The sequence below is a fragment of the Peromyscus maniculatus genome, chromosome 5 (assembly GCF_049852395.1).
Source record: "Peromyscus maniculatus bairdii isolate BWxNUB_F1_BW_parent chromosome 5, HU_Pman_BW_mat_3.1, whole genome shotgun sequence".
Taxonomy (NCBI): Eukaryota; Metazoa; Chordata; class Mammalia; order Rodentia; family Cricetidae; genus Peromyscus; species Peromyscus maniculatus.
The window spans coordinates 80,502,426-80,524,486 of NC_134856.1; the positions used below are offsets into that span (position 1 = coordinate 80,502,426).

Sequence of the window (22,061 nt, forward strand, 5' to 3'; positions counted from 1 at the left end):
CCTTGAACTCACTATGACAACCTTCATCTTCTGATCGGTCTGTCCCTACTTTCCATAGGCCAGGATGGTAGGCATGCACCTCCATGGCCAGTGTCTGAAGTGCTGCAGTCACATGTGTTAGGTGAGCACTCTGCTCAGTCCCCTCAGCATTCCATTTTAAATAGAGGGTATGTGATTGCACACTTGCACACAGAAATTGGAAAAAAAAAAACCTAGGAAGAATGTATGTGTTCATTGTTGTGGGGTGTCTTTCTATATACTGTGAATATGTGTTGCTCTGATTGGTTGATAAATAAAGCTGCATTGGCCTATGACAGGGCAGGATAAGGTGAGGTGGGACATTGAAACTGAAGATGGACAAAGAAGGGTGGAGTCGAGGAGACCCCAGCCCACCACCCAAGGAGCAACAAGATGCCACAGACTGGCAACGCCACAGCCACACGACAACATATAGATTAATAGAAATGGGCTGAGTTAAGTTATAAGAGCTAGCTAGCAAGAAGCCTGACCCATAGGCCATATAGTTTGCAATGAATATTAAGCCTCTGAGTGATAATTTTATAATTGATTGTGGGACCTCAGGGCTGTGGGGGGTGGGAGGGGGGCTGGAGAAACTTATGGCTACAGTTCATGTCTATTAGTCTGGTGTGTCACTTTCTTAAAAAAAAAAAAAAGCCTTCGTGCATAGTAAATAAATGTGTCTCACCCAACTGGATGTACCATTATTATAGGAAACAACAGTTATCAACCTATTAAAATGAAGACATCTTCTTGAAAATCTTCCTTATACCTATGTACAGCTGCTCATTTCTTGTCCATCATAGTTTATCAAAGAGGGGAGGGGTAATCTTAGAGCTCTTGTGTGGCTCCTCCCCGAGCTCAGTAATCCATCTCCAGCCTCCCCGCCAGTCATCTCTTCTTGTTGCTTGTGACTACAGGATAACCAGTTCATTTTGAACAGTGACTTGCGTTTAGCAAATTGCCGTTTTATTGAATTTGAATGTATCTTCTGGAACTTCTATCCACTGATTGTATTTCTTGCCCACCAGAGAAACAGTTCTTCTCTTTCTCCTGTATATCAAAGTAGGAATATCTCTCCTTCATACTCAGGATGTCTCTGTTCCCTATCTGTTGTCTCCCTGCAGTGGACAGAGCCTTCCTGTGAACACGGGAATGCGCATAGGGAGATGATCGATTGCTGTTCATCCTACTCTATAGACTTTGATATCGAGGCTGTGTTTACATTTTCCCACCAGTCCTGGGGAGGTTTAGTCTCTGGACCAACAACTCATTCTTGGACTAACCCCAGTTTATTTTCTTTTTCTTTTTTTCTTGCATAAAATATTGTACTTGGAATTAGATACAGAGGCAAGAAATGCTTTGACTATACTGGAGTGTAAAAATGCCTCCTAATTTCCTCATTTCAGATGTACTGCTTTGGACCCCCAAACAGAAAACAACGTGATTCCCAACTTCTGCACTCCAAGGCTACATTGAGCCCTCTTTGATATCTGCAAATTTGATGAGCCTGACTTCTGTGTTTCTTTACAAATTGCTGAGGAAAAACAGAGAGTTAGGGAAAGACAGCCTTTGTTTTAGTATCACTTTACCATTTTCCAAGTGTTTGTGATTAAAAGCAAGCTGGACCCCACCCCTTTCCAGGCTGTCCTCATTTCTACATCAGTTAGATCAAACTGACCTGGAAAGAGTGTTCTGGGGTTCCTTGCAGTTCCCTAAGTACTTTCGACGCCCTTCCGTTCTCCAGCTCCTGGCTGTAGCTCCTTCTGTTCCTCCCGAGCCGCACTCATCCTCCGGCTCATTGCTTAGCAGAGGTTTCCCATTCTGGGCTTCCTAATGCCATGCTGCCTCTGCCGTGACTCTAGTCCTGTGGATACTACCTACTCCCAGGGCTATGGACCAATTCACCGGGTGGGAGTTGGGGGTCTCTGCAAAGGTTAATCGTCAGAGACTGCCTGAATGAATGTGGGTGTGTTTCTAGAGAGGTAAAACTGGGAGATAAGAGACTCACTCTGACCATAGGGCCACCATCCCATGGCTGGTGTCCCGGACTGAATAAAAAATCTGTGCTGTGCTTAAATCTTCCTCAGAGATTATGTGCGCCTGATGCTCGTCCAAGTCAAAGCCCACCTCTGGGAGCTCTCAATGCGGATCCAGTGTTCTTGAGCGCAGCAGTCTCCACTTTCTTGTTTATCTCCTTTCCTATCTCCTTCTCCACCACCTTTTGATTTTTTGAAATCTGCGTCCTTTACAAGTGATGTATTTTTAGATCCATAGAATCAGCCTTATTTATTCAACCTTACCTTTTTCCTGGCTAATTAAAACTGTCTTTCTGGGGTTGGGGATTTAGCTCAGTGGCAGAGCACTTGTCTAGCAAGTGCAAGGGCCTGGTTTGGTCCTCAGCTCTGAAAAAGAAAAAAAAAAGTCAAAACTGTCTTTCTTGAGCCTGGGGTCCTGGTCTGACTCCCTTTTCAACTCTAAACAGTCATCCAAACAAGAGGAAGCATAGATACTTGTGTTTGCCTTTGGGAGCAGTGGGGGTGGGGGGTAAGGGGGTGTAATCCCTCTGCATCCAAAAAAAAAAAAACAAAACACCAAAACAAAAGAACAACAACAACAAAACACTCCTCTTCTAAGATCTTGAAGCCAGAACTTCAAGGGAGAAGTATTTATTTCTTCCATCTTTCTTGTTTTAAGGAGAGCAGAGGGTGTTGGGAGCATATAAACAGCCTTTATGCTACTCTGTGTGTTCTGTACCTTTAGGGTTTATACCTCACTCAGGCACCCTTGCACATCTATAAAGGCACGTGTATTGTAAGATGTGCGTGTATGCACGTCTATGTGGATGCTATCATTAGTAACTATGTTTGCATGAGTGTAAGAATGAGACCTGAGCATTTTCCCCACCACGTGTCTTAAATAGCTTGTCTTCAACCAACTCTAATATTACTTTTCCTCGTGCGAGTGTGTGTGTGTGTGTGTGTGTGTGTGTGTGTGTATTCCTGTATGTGCAGGTTTACATATATGTACGTGGAGGTCAGAGAACAACAGTCCTGCTTGCATAAGGTACAGGAGCAGCGTCAGAATCCAAACGGGACAGCCCTATGAGGATCCTGGAGCTATCCAGCTGGTCAGAGAGGCAGGCAAGAAAACGCTGCTACCCACTAGGAGCTTGCAGACCTTCCTTGTGTCTGTCCATCACGCTGCAGATGGCGTTTTTGGTCCAGGTGCTTAGAATTACTCCCTTTTCATGCATCTGGATCTCCCCATGTCCGTTTCTTCCTGACACTTCTCAGGGTGTTGGCTGACAGACGCAAGGATAACAACTCTCCACCTTGGTCCTTGGCTTGATGTGGACTGCGCAAATGTTGACCTTCCACATCTGAGATGCACCTTTACCACATCCGTGCTTACCAGCCTGGCCTCCCTCACTTGTGATGTTTTGTTGTGGAGTAAAACCTGTCCCCACATCCTGAAATGGCAGGTCAGGGAATATTGTAGAATGTTGTCCTCCAAGCTTAATAGCCATTATTATCTTAATCAGAGCCACCTTGACTACCTGGAAGAGACTTTCAAGGTTAGGTTTGTTGACTTCTGTTAGAAGCAGGTGAGGAGGGCCATTAGACCCTAATCTGAGACTTCAGCTGCTTCCTCCAGCACATCCCTGCCAGCTGTACATGATTCTACCCAGCTGCAACTGCTCTAGTGGTCTCTTGGTCTCAGGGAGTGCCAGAGAGGAAGTGTAACCGAGTAAACAACACCATCTCCACAGCTATGAGGAAGTCGTCATCCATACTGAAGCGAGACTTGACAGTGGGGCAGCTGTTTGGGGGTCACTCATGCTCCTGTAAGTAACCCTCACCCATGCCATGTAAGTAAGCCCAATAAACTCATTGCTTCGCCGAGTTGGATTTTGGTAGAATCATACTTTAGTCCATTTTTGGTACCGTATCTGGGTTGAGTAGGCAGTTAGTTGATCTGCCCAGGAAAGTTCATAACATCACAGGTATACTCATCTGTAAGATCCTTGCAAAGCCATCTGCAGGGTCTGTTGGTTGTACTCACCTCTTCCTTGTCTGGATCCATGCGTCATCTTTTAAACATTAGGCCTAGACACGGGCTTTCTGAGTTTCTACTCCACCTCTGTTGCAAAGTTTGAGATGCCTGGGTCCTACACTTAAGCTGAGCATGTCTCAGTAAGTGTTTGTACTTTGGGCACAACGGTGAGTTAAAGTAAAGACGGGTGATGAGCGTTTCAGATCCCAGCAGGATCATGTGAACAGGACTGCCTGGTAGGATTGGAGGCTTCTGTTTACACAGGCCTCTGAGAAATTGTTCTCACCTCAAATGTAGCAACCTCAAGCTGTCCCCATGGCCTGAATGTGGCCTAAGACCCCAGGTCTTCTTTTCTACATTATTAGAAAACAAAAAACAACAAAAACAAAGAAAACCTCAACCCTCAATTGTTTCTCGCTTCAGACAAATGAAGACCCGGGGGGCAGGGATGTCCTTAGGATAGGTGTGGTGGTATTGTGTTCACCAAAATATTGTGTACCTTAATAAACTTACCTGGGGTCAGAGAACAGACAAGCCACTAGTTAGTCAGTGATAGCACACGCCTTTAATCCTAGTATTCCAGAGACAGAAATCCCTCTGGATCTCTGTGAGTTCAAGGCCACATTGGAAATAGCCAAGCATGGTGACACGCCTTTAATCCCAGAAAGCCAGCCTTTAATCCCAGGGAGTGGTGGTAGACAGCAGAAAGATATATAAGGCATGAGGACCAGAAACTAGAGGCATTTGGCTGGTTAAGCTTTTGGCTGGTTAAGATTTGGCTGGATAAGCATTCAGGCTTTTGAGCAGTAATTCAGCTGAGACCCATTCCGGATGAGGACTCAGAGGCCTCCAGTCTGAGGAGACAAGACCAGCTGAGGATCCGGCGAGGTGAGATAGTTGTGGCTTATTCTGTCTCTCTGACCTTCCAGTATTCACCCCAATAACTGGCCTCGGGTTTGATTTTATTAATAAGAACTTTTAAGATTCCTGCTACAGATAGGCTTGCTGGAGATCCTCGGGGACACCCCTGTCCCCACTTAGAAGCTCCTCCCATGCAAATGGGCACAATGTTTGCAATTGCTGATTCAGCTTGGCTGTCACACTGCTTTGTCATGTGAAGTCCCCTCTAACAGAACCGCTCTCTCGCTCGCTTCCATCTGGGCTGCATGAACTGCAGCTGTGTGCTGCAGCCGAGGGCCTCCAGGGCATGCCTGCGTGCACTCGTCTAGATCCAGGATCCAGGAGCATTATATAATGACAGGCAGCACAGCCTGAGAGAGGCCAAAGCAAGGTAGGGACGAGGTTAGTCTCTCCGAATGAGTCTTCTGGTGGGCAGCACTTGTGTTATCTTTCTTTCCTCTATCTCATCTTACTGTGCTAATTCTTTTAGTGTGTGTGTGTGTGTGTGTGTGTGTGTGTGTGTGTGTGTGTATGTGTGTGTGTGTGCACATGTACATGCAAGTACACATGTCATGGATAGGTGTAATACACCCCTTTCTGATGTCCTTTAAAATACCACCTTACACGCCCACGCCCCCCTTCCACATGGCAGGCTGTTTGGCTCTAAGGCTGATGTCCTTTGGCTAGCAGTTAGAATAAAGTCGTTTAATCTCAGTTTGAGTTGGGTTTAGGTCTTTGGTCTTTCCCAGTGGATTCGAACACCCCAACACATTGATGCCATAGGTCAACATTGGACGTCTTCCTCTATCGCTCTTCATGTGTCCTTGAGATAGCCTCTCTCACTGAACCTGTAGCTCACTGATCCTGATAGGCTAGCTGGTCAACGAGCGTCAGGGGTCCATCTGTCTGCACTCCCGTAGCACTTGGGTGACAGGAGCCCACCACTTGCTGGGCCCTTGACATAAAGCTCTGTGGATCTGAACTCAACAATCCTGGTGCTTGTGCGGCAGATGCTTTACCTGCTACGCTGTCTCCTGGGATCCAATATGCTAATACTTTTTAAAAGTGGATCCAGATAAGGGACAGTCCTAATAAAAATGGACACTGTTTCTTCTTTTACCTTCAGAAGCTCGGAGCAAAGGGGGCTTTCTACCCACTGCTCTTAGGTCACCTCCTTCCACTGTGCACATTTGACAGTGGGAAGGATGTTGCTCGCACACTGAACTGCCTGAGTCTTTTGTCGTCTGTGTGTTCGCTGTCTGTCAGCTGGCCTTGCACGAGCTGCTGTGTGTCGCATGCACCGATCGCCTCGTGGCTGGGAGATGCTCCATGGTTATTGGGATTTTGTAGCCTTGCAACCTTTGGATTCCTAACTCAGTCTTCGGTCCTTTCCTTTTCCAAAGGAGGAAACTGTAGTAAAGAGAGAGAGTGAAGTGAGGTGATGTTTTTGAGGTGACTCAGAAAGCTGGAGCTCCAACTGTGACTTGTGCTGGGAAGCTGTAGTCATGTCCTTGGAATTTCCTTCAGAGCCAGCAAACAGCCTGGGTCAAAGGTCGGCTTGTGAGGTGCTGTTGTAATGCATCCGGCATCCTTACAGCTAGTGGTTTAAGGGACCCTAGGAGCAGGACAGATGTCCGGTCCTGTCTCAGCTGCATGCTGTTGGACTCGGACTTCTCCGTTTGGTGGTAAAGGTCTCAAGGACAGTGTTTAAGGCTCTTTCGAGACTGTTGGCGATTTCCTAAATACAACATGGCTCAGGAATACTGATTCTTACTTTATGCAATTCTCACAAGTCATTAATATTTCTCATTTTAGTGTCTCAGCAGCTGATCTTCTCAAATGCAAATGAGTCACACCTTGGTGACTTTCTTTGGTTTTGGTAAAGAGACATTAGACAAGCAGTGTGCAGTAACTAGGTTACTGGGATCTGCGGGCTAGCGCACATGTCCTGAACAGCTGCCCTCTCCTTGCCCATCCTCTTCCTCTCCTCCAGACTCCAGAATTCTTTTAGTGTAAACTAGCTTCAGAAAACTGAGAAACTATAACATGTATTAGTTGACTTTTTTTTTTTTTAAAGAGAAAGAGTAATAGATAGTATAGCCCAGGCTGGCCTCAAACTTGCTGTGTAGCCAAGGATGACCATAACATCAGATCTTTCAGTCTCTGCTTCCCAAATAGGTAGTATACACTACCATGCCCAGTCTTTTTCAGTACTGGAACTTGAATCCAGGGCTGGTGCTTGTTAGGCAGGAGGCACTCTATCCACCGAACAAAATCTGAAGCCCCCGAGTGACAGTTTTCTAGTTTTCATTTTAAACCACAGACCCCTTTTTCCCTAAGTTCAGGATGTGTTGCATTCTCCAGGTTGGGTTACTGTTCACACGGGTCTGTTGCACATATCTAAAATGGTAGAGACCGTGAAACTGGCACTGACGCTTCAGAGCTCTTCTGTGCGTGCACAGCCCATGGCATATGAATCATTAGTCGAAAGCCAAGGAAGGGGGAAAGGAGGTAGTAGATAAAGAGTGACCAAAACAAAAAGGAGGGAATGGTGAGATGGCTCAGCAGGTAAAGGCACCTGCCTTGAAGCCTGGCGACCGGAGTTCAATCCCCAGGAGGTAGAGAAAACAAACTGGAAGTTGCCTGTGATCCCGATATGTCCGCTATTATGCATTTACATTCACACACACACACACACACAGAGAGAGAGAGAGAGAGAGAGAGAGAGAGAGAGAGAGAGAGAGAGAGAGAGAGAGAGAGAGAGAAAATAAATGTTTACAAAAAAAGGCATGAAGGAAATGTGGTATGAGAGAACAAGATGATAGGAAGCATATGAAAATCGGGCAACTTGGTTTTGTATTGAGAAGAAACAATATTCACAAAAATATCTGAGATTTTCCCAACTCAAGAGTGTCGACACTCTCTGAGAAAAGACTTTTTAGACCTCTATCTATTCTGTTACCTTCTGTGTCACTGTGTGGAATGGGAAGGAGAGCTTTTCCGGAGGTGCCATCTGAGACTGTCTCAAATCTGAACCCCAACCAGAAGAAGGAAATCCCTTCCACAAGCCAGGCATCCTGATCTCCCTGTAAAATACCTTGAAATCACCATTAAGGGGGTTATTGTTGTTGGTAAGTGACTCGTTTTTTAGTCATATCCAGAGGAGATGCCAGTGCCACATCTGAACAATAACCTCACCCAGTATCACCATGAGACCATGCTTTTGTAGATGGTTGCTTTCAAACACAGGTGTAACCCTAACCTCTTTGACACTACGCCTTCCATGAGTCACTTCTGGTCACCCATTTTTCTGCCTTCAGGGAAAGAAGGTGTCCATCCCAACATCCAGTCTTGAATACTATGGCCAATGGGGCAACTCCATTTGTGATTTGTAAATTACTTGTGTGTGTGCACATGTACACTTGTATATACATTGTGCATGTATGTTTGTGTGGAGGGGTGTGCCTACCCATGTGGAGGGTGTGGGGTGTAGAGACCAGAGGACAACCTCAGTGTCATGCCTCAGGCACTGTCTACCTTGTTTTTTAAGACAGGGTCTCTCACTGGCCTGGAACTTGCCAAGGAGGTGGCACAAGCCCCGGGGATCTTCCTGGCTCCATTTCCCAAGTGCTCAGATTACAACTTACACCATCATGCCCAGTTTCTTCCCTGCTGGTTAATTTTGTTATTTAGCAATTTCAAACACGCCTAGAATGAATTCGGATTACTCTTCACCCCTTTATCTCCCTCCCATCCCTATCGCCCCCCACCATCCCTACCAATCCCCTTCTCAGATTTATGACCTTCAGTTTAATTTTGTGACCCATTTAATCAGGCCATATGTGTGACCACTGGGTGAGAACTATCCATGAGATCCTAGGGAGGTCACTGGAAGGGCCTTTGTAATGGCATCTTTTCCATGGGTTCTTGGGAATGGAACTCGGTCCCTTTATTTGCAAGGCAAGCACTTTATAAACAGCATCCCCCCCCCCCCCGCCCCCTGAAGTACTTGGTTTTGTGTTTAAAATTGGCACTATCAAACTGACTGGCTGAGGAGTCTTCTCAGCCCTGTTCCCTGCTGCTAACCTCTAAGAACACCTTCACTTTTCTAGACGTTTTCTTTTTGCACCATCTTTTAACTGAGTTTTTATTGATACTTCAATGCTAGCATGCAAAGTAATGAGTCTCACTGTGTCGTTTGTTGTCGCTGTGTTTTGGTTTTTGAACAAGTTGTTAAACAGTGTATAGCACACAGCTGGGGCAGGTAGAGAGGACCCACCCACAAGCCAGGAGCGTATCACCTCCTATGTCATCGCATATCATCAGCTGTTCTCCTGATCCCTGCCCCTGTGCAGGGCGGTTTTATTGGCAACTTTATAATACACAGACCATTTCATATCTGTCTATATTACCTTTCCTTGTTCATGAGTCTGGTCTTCATGAGTCTGCGTGTAGAGTATCTTAACAGCAAAGTTGGACACCTCACTTTCAAAATAACACTTCTTCAAGTATGCCTAAAACTGACGGAGTGCTTGGCATGCCCACGTTACTATAGAATGTTTAGGCAGCTAAGTGATTTATGGTCGGAACCAGAGCCAGCTGACATCTATGCTCAGCCTCGCTCTCCAAAGGATTTCCTTTGAGGGTGATTGCCAAGGCTCCAATTGTGCCTGTGCAGCTGTGAAGGGGTGGGGGGAGCAGTATTATTTTACAATTGTGAGGACTGAGAAGACATTTCAGGGTGCCTAGCAAGCCAAACAATGCTACAGATGTCTGCTCTTTGTATGTACCCACAAAGGTGAGCCTGTTTTGAACTGACGATGAAAACTGGGTACTCTGATCTTACTTGAGAAGAAAACAATAAACAGGTGCCCCTTTGAGACACAAACCACAGCGGTGCCATCAGAGGGGAGCTGTGCCTTCCAATATGATTCAGAGGGCTTCTGTTCCCACTCCTTTCCATGCCAACTTTTGTGGGGTTATTTTGCTTTCTGCAAGGGAAGCGTGGAGCACACTTGAAGTAAATACTACGTCAACCTCTCAATGCATAGTTACTCAATGTACTGAGGAGATAAAGTGATGTTATTTCATTTTAGTGAGAATTTTATTTTTCAGATGAAAACAAGATCGCAGAGGTAAACTTTTAAGTCTGAACCTTATGTGCAGTGATATATTTTGATAAAGTGACTCCCCACTTCCTTTTCATAGCCAGGTGGTACATGCCTTTAATCCAAATACTGCAGAGGCAGAGACAAAGGCAGACTCTCTGTGAGTTTCACTCCAGCCGGGATTATATAGTGAGACCCTTTCTCAAAATAAAAACAAATTTTATTTGATACAGTAATATTTTTTCAGGTACCAATTTGTTTTCATAAAATTTATTAGGATGTGATTAAATATCCAAAATCTTGTGTATATGTTTACACTTTTACCATGGAATAAAGCTAAAACGTGGCCTTGGAGAGGTGGAAAGGACAAACAGTATTTCTTTTGCAAAATCTTTCTTGCCCTCTTCACTTTTGAGATAGGCTGTTATGTAGCACAGGCTGGCCCAGAAGTTGATAGAGAACCAAAGATGACCTTAAACTTCCTGATTTTTCTGTTTATTTTTATTTGTTCTGTGTTGCTTCTTTATTTTTATTTCTATTTGAGATAGGGTCTCCTGTACCCTAGGTTGGCCTCAGTATCACATATAGCATAGAATGGCCTTAAACTCCTGATTTTCTTCCCTCCACCTCTCAACTGTTGGGATTATAGACATAGGTCCCCTTCTCAGGCCTGTGATGAATGTTTTCTTTGTTTTTAAAGAACTTCAAAATAGCATGCAAGACAGTTATACCATATTCCTTCCTAGGACTCATTCATACACAGTGATTTTAATGAGAGCTGAAGAGTTATAGTTCTAAATTCATATCCAAAGTGACTATGCCATGGCTTTTAAGTGCCCTGTTATTATTGGAAGTTAACATCTCTGGTGTGACTTTTTTGGATGAAAGAATCATTTCTACGTGTTGGCATAACAGCATAGATTTCCATCTAATTTAAAGTTGTAATGACTTTCATTCAACTCAATAGGGGAGTGACTGAAGTAAAGATGGGTTTTTTGTTGTTGTTTTTAAATAACATCAGCCTGCTAGGATCCTCTGTGATCCAGGCTAATGGGGTTGCCTAAGACTCAAAGGTCAGAAGAGGACTTCTCATGGAGCCATACCCTGCCTGGGGCCACCTTAACTGAGCTAGCATTTGCAAAATAGCAGCCTAGAGGCTGGTTCCCCCCCCCCCTATTCTAAATCTGTTTTAATCCATTTGTTGGGGTCTGAGCTATGTGACATTTGACTGCTGAGTCATTGTCACGTTCAGAATCAAGAGCCCTTGAGATTAGCTGTCTGCCTTGGAGTCCCCGCCAGAGAGAGCTGGGGAAGAAGGGAGGTGGCTGCCTTCTTTGGAGAAGAAAGGGCATTTTCTCATGGGATTCCATGACAGCTTTGGACTTGGTGGAATAATTCCTGGGGAATAAGACATGGTATCTTTTCCATCTTCCCTGAACAAGGCGCTCTCGAGGACTTTGATGAGTGATAAGGCCAGGATCTACTTGAGTGCATCCTTTCACGTAGCTGTAGCTGGTCCCTGGGGGAAAGAACAGTCCTTAGAGAGACTGCAGAGCGGTTCTCACCCTTCCTGATGCCGGGAGCCCTTTAATCCAGTTCCTCATGTTGTGGTGACCCCGACCATAAAATTATTTTTGTCGATACTTCACAACTGTAATTTTGCTACTGTTATAAATCACAATGTAAATATCTGATATGCGACCTCTGTGAAAGGGTCATTCTATCCCCCCCAAAGGGGGTCACAACCCACAGATTGAGAACTGCTGCTGGTGAGTCATATAAGATACTGAGCTGAAAGGGGCTTATAGATCAATGGAACCTCAATGGTGGTATTTGATCCAGCTAGTAAACTCCAACTGCACAGAATTTTGGGGTACTATGCATAAAATCTAGCCATTATCAAAATTAAATTTTGATAATTTTATTAAACTATTAGTTATCTTAAAAATAAAGGTAATAGTCAAAGTCTATGGACCCTAACTCTTACCTACCTTACCATTATCTATACTTTGTACATATGTGTCTGTGGGTATGTTTGTGTTTATACAAGTGTGTGCAAGTACAGTCTATGTGTATGCACCCATGTGGAGGCCAGAAGTCTACCTCAGGTGATACTCCTTAACATCCTATTTCTTGAGACAGAGTCTCTTGGACGTAGGGCTTGTTAGTTAGACTAGACCTCATTTTTGGAGGTCATCAAGAGAGACGATGAAAAGGAGGCCGAGATGGCATTCTGAGCTTTGACTTTTGTTGGTGGAGATCAAGATGGAAGAGTGACTACAGGTTGAACAACGCCACCATCCAGCAGATTGTTAGAGGTGTGTTTGCTAATTCATTTGACATCTGCTCCACGGGCTGTGAACACCTGAAGACACATATACCGTCTCGTGTGCCGCTGTCTAATGAACTCCATCATGCCTGTTGGTACTCAGAAAGGGCTCCATAAATATTTTCTGGACTGGCCAATAGTCCAGCCACTTCTTGGCATTATATGGCCAACGCCCAGTGAAGGAAGTCTCACCCAAGGGATGGAGCCTGGTGGAGTTCAGCCCACAGACCTTTGAAAACTTCATCCAACTGCTAGATTCTCAGTGCCTATTGTTTGTCTTCTCCCGTAGATGACGGAGGGCCGTCGATGTCAAGTACATCTCCTTGATGACAGGAAGCTGGAGCTCCTAGTACAGGTAGGTCCCTCTGGGGCCACTTCCCTAGCTGCTTCTGTGACTAATGAATGTGCTACAGAGGTGGTTTTGGTGATGGATGGAAGGGGGTTGTCTACTGTTTTTCTATCTCTGTTAGCAAAACCTGTGTGACAATAACTGGGACATGCCAAGGTGTTCTGTGTGTATGCTATTTTTGCTCATTCTATGTCTGTGTACAGCATGCCTCTGGGGTTCAAGGCCAAATGTATATATAACCTTTTGTTAAGAACTTCTAGAAAAGGAATTTCCGCAGCTACCATTAGCTATTCTTTCTGCTTGGAAGGAGTTAACAGCATTGTAACCTAAATAACTCCCATGTCACTAAATCTGAAGCAGTCGCCCTTAGAGGGGAGTGAGTTCCTTCTTTTCAAATTAAGCTTTCATAGTGCTTGAAGAAAGAAAAAGCACCTCTGTTCCCTGTCTGTCCCCTGAGGGCTAGCAATTCCCTTTCACCCCATGGCCTGGGTTGCTGCCTCTATCAATGGCAAACATTTGGAGAAACTGAGATGGGAAATCAGTGTGTTTCTCCCTAAACTGAGAGCACATATTAAAAAAGTCAGGAAGCCACAGAAGGCATCAGAATCCCAGACCCCAGCTGTGCTCACCCAGCTCTTGAAAGGGTCATTGCTTTACCCAGAGCCTCGGGAATGATGGAATGATTCCAAACCTGGCTTAAATACCTTTGAAATCTGGTTCATTTCCAACTTTTGTGACCCTATAGGTTTGATATTCTCTGATGTTGTTCTCTGGATAGTCTCCTTTTCCATCACACACACACACACACACACACACACACACACACACACACACACACACACACTTACATAGGCATGTATGTCCTAGGATTACAAACATGAGCACCAGGTCCAGCAACTGCAGGCCATCTTGCCGTGAAGATGTTTCAGTTCGTCATAGGGATGGAATGCTGCCTACGTGCTCATTCTCAGGGCATACAAGACATTGCAAATTTTTCATATGCAGATTTGTCTCTGTGGCCTTGGACTGCTGCTTGGACTTGAAAAATGATCCAATTACAAACTTTAAGAGTTAATGCTTTCAACAGGATTCCAATAATAAAGCCATTATAAATGTGTTATAGAAAATTGGGAAGACTCATAATCGCGTCTCACACACACAGCAATTATTATTCTTATGCTGGTGGGATTTCTTTCCAGCATTGTCTTATTTATATATGTTGCGTATTGCAGTTGTAACAGATGCATGTTGTGTACTTTATTTTCCCACATAGCTGTGTCCTTCCTAGCATTTCCTATGTCATGGCAAATGGTTATCTTCGTTAAGAGCTGAATAAATTCCACAAATGGATATATTATTGTTATCTAATCACTCACCCATTTAGGTGCATTTAAGGTTGTTGTTTTTCTGCCTTACAATTTTTCCCCTATTACAAATAAGTGTTGTGATTACCTTATTGTTGCGTGTAGCTTACCCACACTTTAGATTATATCCTTGAAGGCTTGATGCCACAGCCTATAACCTGTGCATTGATTTGGGTGAGTGAGACAATACGGGGAAGATGGATACTGAACAAGAGCCTTCCACTCGCTGGCATTTGGCACTTTAAATTGCTTAAAGAGAAGTGGTCTTCGGGGTGTGTTTCACATGCTCTTCTAAAATTCGGCCTTGGGGGCTTAGGAGCCACCTTCTGGAACAGGCATTGAGACCACAACTAGCAGCTTAGTTACTGCTGATTAGCAAGCTGCTCTTAGGAGAGGATGAATGGAGACAGCTGAGATGACTTGTCCAAGAAAAATGTAATTACTGATACATAATTTGAGAACAACTATTAGGAACCCTATAAAGTCAAAAGAGTATTGGGCAGTCAGGAAAGTCATGCTCCCCCACCCTTTGTGGGAAATGCTGTCCCATTTCATCCCTCTTCCTAGAACTTCAGCCTTCCTATATCTTGTCCCGTGAGCATGGCTAATTTCTGTCCAGCCTACCAACAGTTCACAGTATGGAAGGCCTTCCCCATCCTCATCCCCAGTGGCTCTCACTGACCCTCCCTGTTCTCCTCAGGAGCCTACACTTAGCTGCTCCTGACCTGAGTGTCTCTCTTACAACCCAAGTCACACTTCATGGGTTTTGCTTGTGTTCTAAGCACTGTGTCCTTAGAGCCCAGGCTGATGTCTGGCATGTAGTGTCACTAAATACTTACTGTTGAGTGACAGAATGTCTGATCCTAAGGCATCTTCCTATTGCTTCCTTGGAGGACTTCTTGTCATAGGACCAACTGCTTAGGATATCTTTTAATACACACAGTGTATACACATGTATATATGTGCATACACACACACACACACACACACACACACACACACAAAAGATTCTAAACTCCATGGCAGAGTGGGCCTCAGTATAATTGGGAGAAACTAGACTAAAGCTTTTAGACTAAAACCAAATTTAATATTTGCATTTTTCCTCCTTCTCACAACGTTCTCTTGTTTGACGTTGCAGTTCTGTTCTCCACCTCGTGTGGACCAACCTCTAGGTTGTAAATGGCACAGACATTTTAGCTCCATACCTTTGTGTGTTCCTTTTATTAATGTTTTAGTTAGCTTACAAAACACTGGGTGTCCTTATGACAGTTTTATATCCACTCACTGTGCTTGGCTTGTATTTGTCCCCCACTGCCCTCCCTTATTCTTCTTCTTCCCCTCATTGCCAGTCTCCATGTTCCTCTAAGCATTCCACTCTGCATGTGCCTGCATGCTTGTGCACACACACATCATTAAATCTATGTTCTACATGTGAAATAAAGTGTGCAATGTTTTCTTGCCTGTCTCTATTACCCTCTTTTCCTTCCTCTTTAGATGACTGCTTCCTCCCCCATCCCATAGTCTCCATTCTACTTTTTTGTTGTATATATTCAAATCTAGATCCTACATATGAGAGAAAATCTGGTATTTGCCTTTCAGGCGAATAAAGCTTGTTTCACTTAACATGATGAGCTCTACATCTACATGGCAGTAGATGTATCACCTACTCTCATGCAAAGGATGTGATTTCATTTTTTTTTAATGGCTGACTAAAACTCCATTTTACATATATACCACATGTTCCTTATCCATTCATCTGTTTGTGGGCATCTAATTGGGATCTAAATCCTGACTATTGTGAATAGTGCTGAAATAAACACTGATGTGCAGGCATCTCTGTGGTACTTTGGTTTAGACTCTCTGGTCATATTTTTGGTTTTGATACTTTATGTTCATAGAGTAGTAAGTTTAGACACTAAAATATAGGATATTGAAAGCGTTTTCATTTTTCTTAAGAATAATTTTGGAATATTTGTCATAATCCCTGGACTAAGAAATACATTTTAGAACGTTTTGGCCTGGAGTCCCAGAGCTGAAGAGTGAAGGAAAAAGGCATTTTCCAGGCCACATTAACCTGGCAAGGCTTACAAGAGCAGGAATCGAGTTTGGAGGAATCACTTGTCTCTCACAGAGAAGCAAACAGGTTGACACAAGTTGGTCAAGCCAGAGACACCCGTGGTAGAAGCCGAAGTGCCTCTGTTAGTCAGCGGCTATTTGTGATGATCTCAGGAGTCCCTTCCGGCCTCATCTCAGTCTCCCAGAATCGTGTAAACCTGTAGCATAAATGTCCCAGAAGTAAGGTGAATTGACTTCAACTGCCCACTTGCTGGCCATCACCTTGGGGTGCTGGAAACCCACCTAAATAATTTCATGCAGTCATATATACTTGATTACTGTTGGCATAATGTTTCAAAAAATTGTGGCCACAATTCTGTCGTCAGATGCTTAACCTGGAAAGCAGCTTGGCATCACTGAAGGAAATCTGTTTCAAAATCCCAATTGCCCTAGTAAATGAAGCCTGACCGCTACGAAGGAGGACAGAAAGTCAACAGAGTACCTGGAGCACCTTACAGGAATTTACCCTAAATTCACAGGCATTTTTTGATACCCGTGTGGCTCTTTATGTCCTTAAATTTTCCTGGGGACAGCTGGAGAAGTGACAGGAATACTCACCCACATCAGTGAGATGTGGGTACAGAGCACCCAGGTCACCCTCCGACCTGTAGTGCCTTGCTCTGTCACCAAAACTCCCTAATACTGACATATTTACTAAAAAATCAAGCAAAGCAAAAAGACCTTCATCAGAGTAAGAGGCCACTCTCCTCTGGGTTTCTAAGTCAGTGTCTTCTTAAGACTTTGGCAGCCGGACTTGGGGCATCGGACATGTTTGTGTTCAGCTCGGCTTCTCAAGTCCTGTCTTCCTAGTGTTGTTCCTTTAAAGTTATTTTCTTTCTTTCTGATTGGAATGCCTGTTTGAAGGAGTATTTTGAAAGAAAAAAAAGCAGGGGGCACAGGGCGGGGAAGCTGGGGGATAGTGATGTATGCCAGTAATCTCTGCGTTCAGAGGGAAGGCACAGGAGTATCGATGTCAGCTTGAGACAAGCCTAGTTTACAGTGGCCAGCCAGGCCTTCTTAGCCGGATCCTAACTCAAAACAAAACACAGGCAATGTGTTTAGTACTGGTGAGAAGAACTTAAGGAGGACTTAGAAGAATTCCCATACATTATAAGCCTATTGGCTGTTCCCAGGGAAGGTTCTGGATCTTTCCTCCTGGGTGTCTTAAAAATAGACTTCATTTTCAGTAGAATTGAATGGTGGAAGTGTGGCTCTTCCTAGCATGGTTCCCTGCAGGCTTAGGATACTGGACCATATCCCACTTGACAGGAAGGCAAGCTAACTCAAGAAAACAGACCGCCTCATTTCTCTGCTTTTCCCATCACTTTTCAGGAGTAGATATTTTGCTCTGCCAACTTTCTCACCTCACATAATAAAGCTTTACACACTGAAGTCCTATCCGCCAGCATAGATGACCACCGCTGCCGCTGCTTTTGATTCCTGCTGTGTTTAGGAAGCTGCAATGTGATGTGAGGCGGCATTCTAAGTTTAATTTGCCTGAGGATGACCCATGCCTGTCCCCTCTAACCCAGTCTCTTGGTGGCTGGTGGCAGAAAAATTCAAACTGCCCATTTCTTGTGAAACAGAGGAACACAGAACACCCACAGTTCTGAGAAATGGGGGAGACTCTAAGGAGTCGGTGTTTCCCAACAGAAGTTGGGAGGATAACTAGATGGTGCCGCCATTTCTTGTGCCTCTGATCTTGGAAAGGTCCCTAGGGCAGAAACTTCTAGGGCCCTCACGCTTGTGCGGCAAGCACGTTACTGACTGGTCTCTCTCTCTAGCCCTTTCCTTTCCTTTGAACTCAGTTTCTAATCTAGGGGTGCCCAACCTTTTGACATTACGACACGTGGTATCTTCTACAATGTTCACACTTGAGAACCTCAGAGCAGGCTCAGAGAAGAAGAAAAACCACCAACTCATAAGGTTTCACAGCCATCCTGAGATGCATTTGATGGCAGGGGACCAAGGGCTTTCGTTCTCTGGTGTAGAGATCCTGACAGGACAGTAGCTGAGGTGACTGTGGCTGTCCATGCCTTTGTCTGACAGAGATGCTGGTGTGTATTAGTCTCGATGATTAAGGGAGTTAGTGTGGGCTTTAAATGAAGTAGTACGTGGAGGCAGAGTTGGCACACTGCCTACTGTGGACTAGACAAACAGGTGTATAACTTACATTGTTTTTAATGTTTAGACTCTAGGGCTGGAGAGATGGCTCAGCAGTTAAGAGCACTGGCTGCTCTTCCCTAGGTCCTGGTTCAACTCCCATCACCCACCTTGGAGCTCACAGCTGTCTGTAACCTCAGTTTCAGGGGACCTAACACCCTCACAAGGACATACATGTAGGCAAAACACCAATGTTCATAAAAATAAATAATAATAAATAAATTGATTTTTTAAAAGTCTAGACTCTAACTAGTGCTGCATAGAATAAATGATCAGACTTTGTGGGTGCGTGCCTACATACACACTCACCCTCCCAGCCACTTCATGGTTAACATTCTCTAAAAAATGTAAAAGGATTGGTTTCTCCCAAGCAAACCAGGAATTCCCCCCAAAGCACATGTTACATGTTGCCAAGAAAAAAAAAAAAAAAAAAAAAAACATGAGTTGATTCCATGTCTTCTCAGCTGAGCAGGGTGGGCAGATGGTGTCTTCCGATTGGCTGGCTGGTCCGTCTGCCGAAGCCTGGGCCGTATCTGCCATCTGTCTCCTCCTGTGCTCCATTCACCGGAGTTCCTGCCTCAGCCAAGGGCTAAAGATGCACGCAGAGGCTAGGAGTAGACAAAGGGACTGAGCATCATAAACCTTCTGTCCTGGACCTCCCAGGCCACCTCATCAAGAAGAGCCAGAGGGGTGTGGGACAGCACTGTGGTGAGCTGACCTCTGCCTTCAGTGTGATTGCCAACATCATTTATTGAGCTCTGTTCTGTGAAACAGGCACAGTACCAAATGAGCAAAACAGATGTCTCTCCAGCCCCTGGGGGTGGCCAATAATATTTAACATCTTAAAGGCACATGGTAAAGCAAACAAATGTGACGATCCTGTATAGACAGATGACGTGATGGTAATTCCATATGTCATCAAAAGTTCATTTAACAGCATGGTGGAATAAGAAACAGTTTGTGAAGTCTGCACACATGCATGAATAGTGTCCCCTTTGGGGAGGAGCAAGGAGATGTCAAACCTTCTTCTCTCCAGCAAAGACTTTCAAAACAATTCAGGGGATGGTGGAGGTCAGTGAGCATCTCTTTCTGTGCTCGTTGCAAACAGAGGCAAAGCCCAGTCTCCCTGGGGTTGTGAGAGGGAGCAGAGTAGCAGGACATATCAGATTGATGCTACCATCTGGGAACGCCCTCACACATACATGGCTCCAGAGCCAGACAGCTCAGCCAAGCACAAGAAGGGCAAGGGTGGAGAGCAGGCCATTTCAGCATCTCCAGCCCCAGGGCTGACTAGTCCAGGATGCTGGTTGCCTAGCAACACCTCTACAGAGCTCCCATTCCCCCATGCCCTCTTGCTTCCCCTCATACTGCTCCTCTGTGCCCCATTTCTCCCCTGAAGCCAATCTTAGTGTGGAGTAGAAATGCTCTCATTGAGCAGCACCAGCATTTGGCTCAAAGCAGAAGCTGAAGGGAGAATGAGCAAAGCAAAGGAAGACGTAGTGAGTTCCCTTCCTTGGAAGCTCGCTAAAGTGCCTTTCTATCATTTTATCTTGACTTTGCTTTTACTACTGGGTCCTTTCCAAAACCATTTCCACAGATCCTCTTGGGTCGTGCTATAAGAGAACACATAAGGACCCTCACGAGAGGCCTGGGAACTACATGCTCCTTGCTAAGGAGGAATGAGAAGGGCAAAGATGAACTAAACAGGCTAAGCCCATAGCCCCATGGCACAGGTCAGCAGAATGTGAATTATCTTGCTGTAGAGGAAACAAATGAAACACACACACACACACACATACACACACACACACACATACATACATACACACACACACACACACACACACACACACACACACACCACACCACACACCTGTGCACACCTTTAAGGAAGGTCTGGAAATGGAGAGGAGAAGCTGGTCTTCATGAAGAGAATGAGTGACCAGAAGGAACCCAGAGGTGGACACAGCCAGGCTTGGTGCTGGCTTGCATCTGTAACTCTCATACTGAAATACTAGCTTACTGGATCAATGTCTGTTCTGCATATACTATGATGCTATGGTGATCCAGCTGCCCTTCCCTTTGGGCTAAGAGTCAGTATCTAGAGGGGACAAATGATTGTTTAGACCATGCCATGCCATCTTAGTTACTGCTCCATTGCTGTGAAGAAACACCATGACCAAGGCAACTCTTATAAGGCATTTAATTGGGAGATTATTTATCATTTTAGAGGGTTAGGCCATCATCATCATGATGGGAAGCAGACAGGCATGGCACTGGAGCAGTAGCGGAGAGCCTTACATCCTGATCCACAGACAGCAGACAGAGAGAGAGAGACTGGGCCTGCTGTGGGCTTTTGAAACCTTCAAGCCCATCCCCAGTGACACACCTCCAACAAGGTCATTCCCACTACAACAAGGCCTTACCTACTAATCCTTCCCAGACAGTTTCACCAAGTGGGGACCAAGCGTTCAAATACATGAGCCTCTGGGGCCATTCTCATGCAGACCACAACACTCATTACAAGTTTCATCACTGCTTCTTGTTCCACAAATGGGCTGTGTTGTCACTGCTTACTCTATGGTGGTGGGGACAGCTCTCCTTTTTCCTGCATTGCTACCCATGGATCCTGTCCTCTCTGGTAAGGAAGGACGCTGGGAGACATGTGGAGGCAGGTGTACTCTTTTTGCTGGGGCTTATCACACCCAGCACAAAGTGGGATGCAAGTCTGATCCCCGAGGGTGGGGATGGGGAGGTGGACAGCATCCTCAACTATGAGAGGTGCTAGAGGAAGGAACAGAAAGTGGATCTTAGCCACTTGAGTGTTACTGGACTCTTCTTTCCTTGTGCAATAACTCCTTAACCCTTAAATCACTGTTTTCTCATTGTGCACTCAGCACAGAGCTGGGTATTAAACCATCCCTTCTGTATGGATGAGTTTCACATCCTACACAGGCCCCAGCTACTTGCAGCTCATACGTGTGGTGTGTCCAACTCCGCACTCAACCCTAGCACCTAGACCCCTCGTCATCAGATCTAGGTGGCATCTTCTTGCATCTGCTCTGAGAATGAGCCCCCAAGTTGCCAGTCAACCAAGCGCCTGCACTCTTGGCTCATTTATTCAATACTACCCTCGCCCCTACATCTTACCAGTAGATCCTCCCGATAAAGGCTTGGCCTTTTCTCTCCTTGGCAGAGGACACCCCATTGTAGACACAGTGCTCCCCACAGTCTTACTGTGACACAGTTGGCCTGGAGTCCTGAAGCAGTACTTGCCTGCTCCAGTGTGTCTGGGCACCACCAGTATGTCTTACACAACATAACCAGGTATTTTTTTCCCAGAACTCTGTGACCTATTTCCACTCAAAAGCTACTCAATAGCTCATCTTATTTGAATTTCTCTTTGGGTTCTCAAGTACCTCCCAAGTCTCACCCACACCCCGTGAACAAGAGGCAGCATATCGAAGAGGTGAAGAAGGGGCTGCCCAGGGGCATCACAGTTGCTGCCTGAGGTTCCTAAAGGCAATGAATGGCTCTGTAATTAGGAGCAAAGATAACCGCATGACTTGTCCATAGTCTTAGGCCAATGGTTAAGCTAAATTTCTTTTAGCTGCAAAGTCCTTTGTCTAATGTTCCATAAATAGAGGACGTTTAACCCC

At 45.1% G+C, this 22,061-nt stretch overlaps 1 protein-coding gene across 15 annotated transcripts in view; it reads left to right on the forward strand.

Moving 5' to 3' along the window:
* The window catches only part of Frmd4a (FERM domain containing 4A), a 749,198-nt gene that overhangs the window by 554,125 nt on the left and 173,012 nt on the right, over positions 1–22,061 (forward strand). For all 15 annotated transcript variants that reach the window (XM_076572733.1, XM_076572735.1, XM_076572742.1 and 12 more), the window contains one exon: positions 12,701–12,766. In XM_076572733.1, coding sequence (XP_076428848.1) covers positions 12,701–12,766 — 66 coding nt within the window. The remainder of the gene's footprint in view (positions 1–12,700; positions 12,767–22,061) is intronic.